The sequence below is a fragment of the Eimeria mitis genome, genomic scaffold, assembly GCF_000499745.2.
Source record: "Eimeria mitis Houghton genomic scaffold, Emh_scaff627, whole genome shotgun sequence".
Taxonomy (NCBI): Eukaryota; Apicomplexa; class Conoidasida; order Eucoccidiorida; family Eimeriidae; genus Eimeria; species Eimeria mitis.
The window spans coordinates 892-4,087 of NW_013574457.1; the positions used below are offsets into that span (position 1 = coordinate 892).

A 3,196-nucleotide genomic window follows, 5' to 3' on the forward strand; every position below is an offset into this window, starting at 1 on the left:
TGTTACAGCAGATGTTCGTGATGCATCTTCCCCCTCTTCCTCAGCACGTCGGTAAGTACTCAGCTCCTTCATTGCAAAGTCACGGATCTGTGTCGAGAGAACAGCCTCAGGCAGTTCGCATCCGCATGCAGCGAGTTCTGTCGCCAGCAGCACTTCAGCTGTAGCAGCGCGGCACTGCAGGTCTTCTGCACACTCAAGTAAACCGCAGCACGCCTCATACAGCCCCCGCAACAGGCCACGGAGCTGCATCGTACCACTTCCTGCGTCAGAGGTAGACGCTATAGACCGCCTCCAGCTAGCCACAGACGGGAGCAGCCCCTGTATAGCCGCAAGTGTGAGCTGCTGCCGCGCTGCTGCACCCCCCGATCGAACACGTAGAGGCAAGGAAAGAAGCAGCAGGCGAACCAGCTTTGCTGTCGTTGGAATTGCAAGTTCATCAGAAGCAGAAACTTTACTCACAGACGAGGCTTGCTGTAGGCCCTTGTCCGCGCATGCATAAGCAGCAAGGCGGGTGAGAAGCTGCAGCTCTTTGAATCCCACAAGGAGCAGTCTCTCTCTCCGCTGCGTTAGGGGCTGGGGCTGCGCTGGGTCCTGCAGAGGCGGAGCAGTGGCCCCTTCAGAGACAGCGAGGGGTTGTTGCTGATGCTGTTGTTGCAGTCGTTTTTGTTGTTGCTGGGTTGCTGGCTGCTCTTCATGTTGCTTGCGGGCAGTCGCGCCTCTTCTTGCAGTTAGCAGCAACTCCATGCCGTGCAGCAAAATGCTTAAGTGAGGAAGCAACACTTGTATCCCTCGTTCTTGTTGAAGCTGCTGTTGTCTTTGCAAGGCCTCGTAAGCCTCTTTAAAGGTTTTCAGAGACCCTGTCTTGTCGCTCTCTATAAACCCCTTTTCTTGTTCGTTCTGCTCCTCTTCGTCGCTGTCATCAGAAGAAGATGATTGGTAGCCCGTGCGTCGGCGTCTCCTCTCATTTACATGTTTCATAGCATTGAATTCACGCCGAGACAGCCGCAATTCTTCCTCCTGCTGCTCCTTTGTGCGGCCTCCAAACGATAGCAGCAAAGCCGTCTCTATCGCCACCTCCAGCAGGGGTGTCGTGTTTCTCTTGCTGCGCTGCAGGAACCGCAGCAGCGGGTCAGACCCTATAGCCCCAAGGAGACACGGGAGGGCCTTGGGGAGCAGTTGTTCGTACAGCACAAAGTAATCCTATAGAGTAGAATACACACAGACACACACACACACACACACACACACACGCAGATATATAATAATACATAAATAGAAATAAACACATAAATGAGAATGCTAGAAATGCATATCCAGGCAAAGGAAAAAAATCTGCTGAAGACGAGCACTTCACGGGCTGAAAAAATGTCTCATGGCTCTCCAGATATTCACAACATGTCAGTGGAGCCAATCAACAGAGAGCTCTGCATAACGTCTGGGAAGGGGCGGCGCGGATAGAAGCTCTGTTATAACTTGCTGCCTCAGGGTAAACCCCACTGCCGGTTGGCTTAGAGAATCTCCTACGCTACTACTGCTGCATCTATGTGCTGTGTGTATTCAGTTTGCTGCTGATTGCTTTCATATTGTCTCACCGCGTTTGATGCCCAGGAAGCAACGAAACGCACAACTGCAGGGCACTTGCTGCCCCCCTTGATATCCCCTGAAGAGCCCGTTGCCCCCGTCTCTACCGCTGTTGCAAGAAGCAGCTGCAGCGCATTTGCTGCTGGAGCCAGCAGCATTATCCACGCCCCAACAAAGTCCGGAAAGGCGTTGAAGAGCCGATGCAGCGCGTCAATCGCGATTCGAATGCAGTGTTTTCTGTGTCTTGCATTGATTGCAGCACTAGCCACCTCGCCTCTCCGCTCCCCTGGTATGAGTTCAGTGGTGTCATCAGCTTCATCCAACGCTCTCTCTCTCTCTGTTTGCTGTTCTTCAGCATCCGGTTTATCTGTTTCCTCTCTTACAACCTCCCCCACCCCGGTGGTGACGGCGTTGTCTTCAGGCTTCACAGAAACAAGTTGCTGGAGAATCTCGCCAAAGAGAAACACCAGGAAAGGTGCTGCTGGCCTCAATGTGTGCTGCTGCATCTGAACCAGATGCTGCAGCGACTTGAGAAGCCCGTGCAGCTGAGTTGATGATGATGGCCCCAGCAGCTGATCTGATAGGGTCACATAGACTGGGGGCTCCTCCGCCGCCTCCTCGCACTTGGAGTCAACAGCAGCAGCAGCTGCTGCAGCGGCAGCAGTAGTAGCAGCAGTACCAGCAGCTGCAGCCCAAGAGGCAGCGTCTCCCAAGCTCTTTGCTCTGCGGTATTGCCAACGAATGAAGGAGACAAGTGCCCGCTCCTTATCCATACCCTCTAGAGGAGTTGAAGCCCTTATATCTTCTTCTCGTGAAGCAGCAACAGGGTCACTGACACGGGGAGTCAGGCGCAGCAGCCGCAGCGACAACACCGCCAGCACCATTGAAATCTCCGTCTCCTCAAGGCTGCTCAGCAAGCCGAATATTCTTCGCCGGTTTGCCAACACAACTCCAGGAGACCTCCCCCTGAACATCATCACAAATGCAGACAGCATCTCATGACAACACAGCTGCTAGTCTCGTTTGAAATAAGAGAAAAACAACGCGAAATTAAATATGTTGAGGAACGTATCCCCGGCTTAACACTATCCACATTCTCCACCAACTGACACAAGGTAAACAACCAGGAGAGGCTGGCCACTAGCGGAAACGCTCGAGGTGAGCCTTCTAAGAAAGCAGATGACAGCACTGCAGCCTAAGCCCACTCATTGAATATATTCTTACATTTTCACTTGGGTCTTGCTGATGAGGAGACGAACGATAAGAGGCAACATAAAGTCTCGGTGCTGAGGCAACAACACGACGTCTTCCTTTGTTTCTGCTGTTCGATGCAACAGCTGGAACTCAGCTTCTTCTCTCCCCAACACAAGGCGCAGCAGACTAGAAGGTGCACCCCCCTTGTCCCTCAACGCCTCCTCCAGCACAGGATAGTACGGCTTCAGCACCTGCTGCAGCTCCCGACAAAGCATTAAAGTCTGAGCAACAGACAAAACAACATGCCTCCAGTGCTCTCCTTATGATGGCAGCCCTTACCACAACACCCTGTCCTACATATATATATATATATATATATATATATATATATATATATATATATATATATATATATATATAT

The 3,196-nt window shown here is 51.9% G+C and overlaps 1 protein-coding gene across 1 annotated transcript in view; it reads right to left on the reverse strand.

Moving 5' to 3' along the window:
* EMH_0018220 (uncharacterized protein) overlaps positions 1 to 3,196 on the reverse strand; it is a gene marked incomplete at both ends in the record, with an annotated part of 13,584 nt that overhangs the window by 819 nt on the left and 9,569 nt on the right. The window contains 4 exons of the mRNA XM_013501074.1: positions 7 to 185; positions 255 to 1,200; positions 1,593 to 2,547; positions 2,806 to 3,056. Of these exons, the coding sequence (XP_013356528.1) occupies positions 7 to 185; positions 255 to 1,200; positions 1,593 to 2,547; positions 2,806 to 3,056 (2,331 nt within the window). The remainder of the gene's footprint in view (positions 1 to 6; positions 186 to 254; positions 1,201 to 1,592; positions 2,548 to 2,805; positions 3,057 to 3,196) is intronic.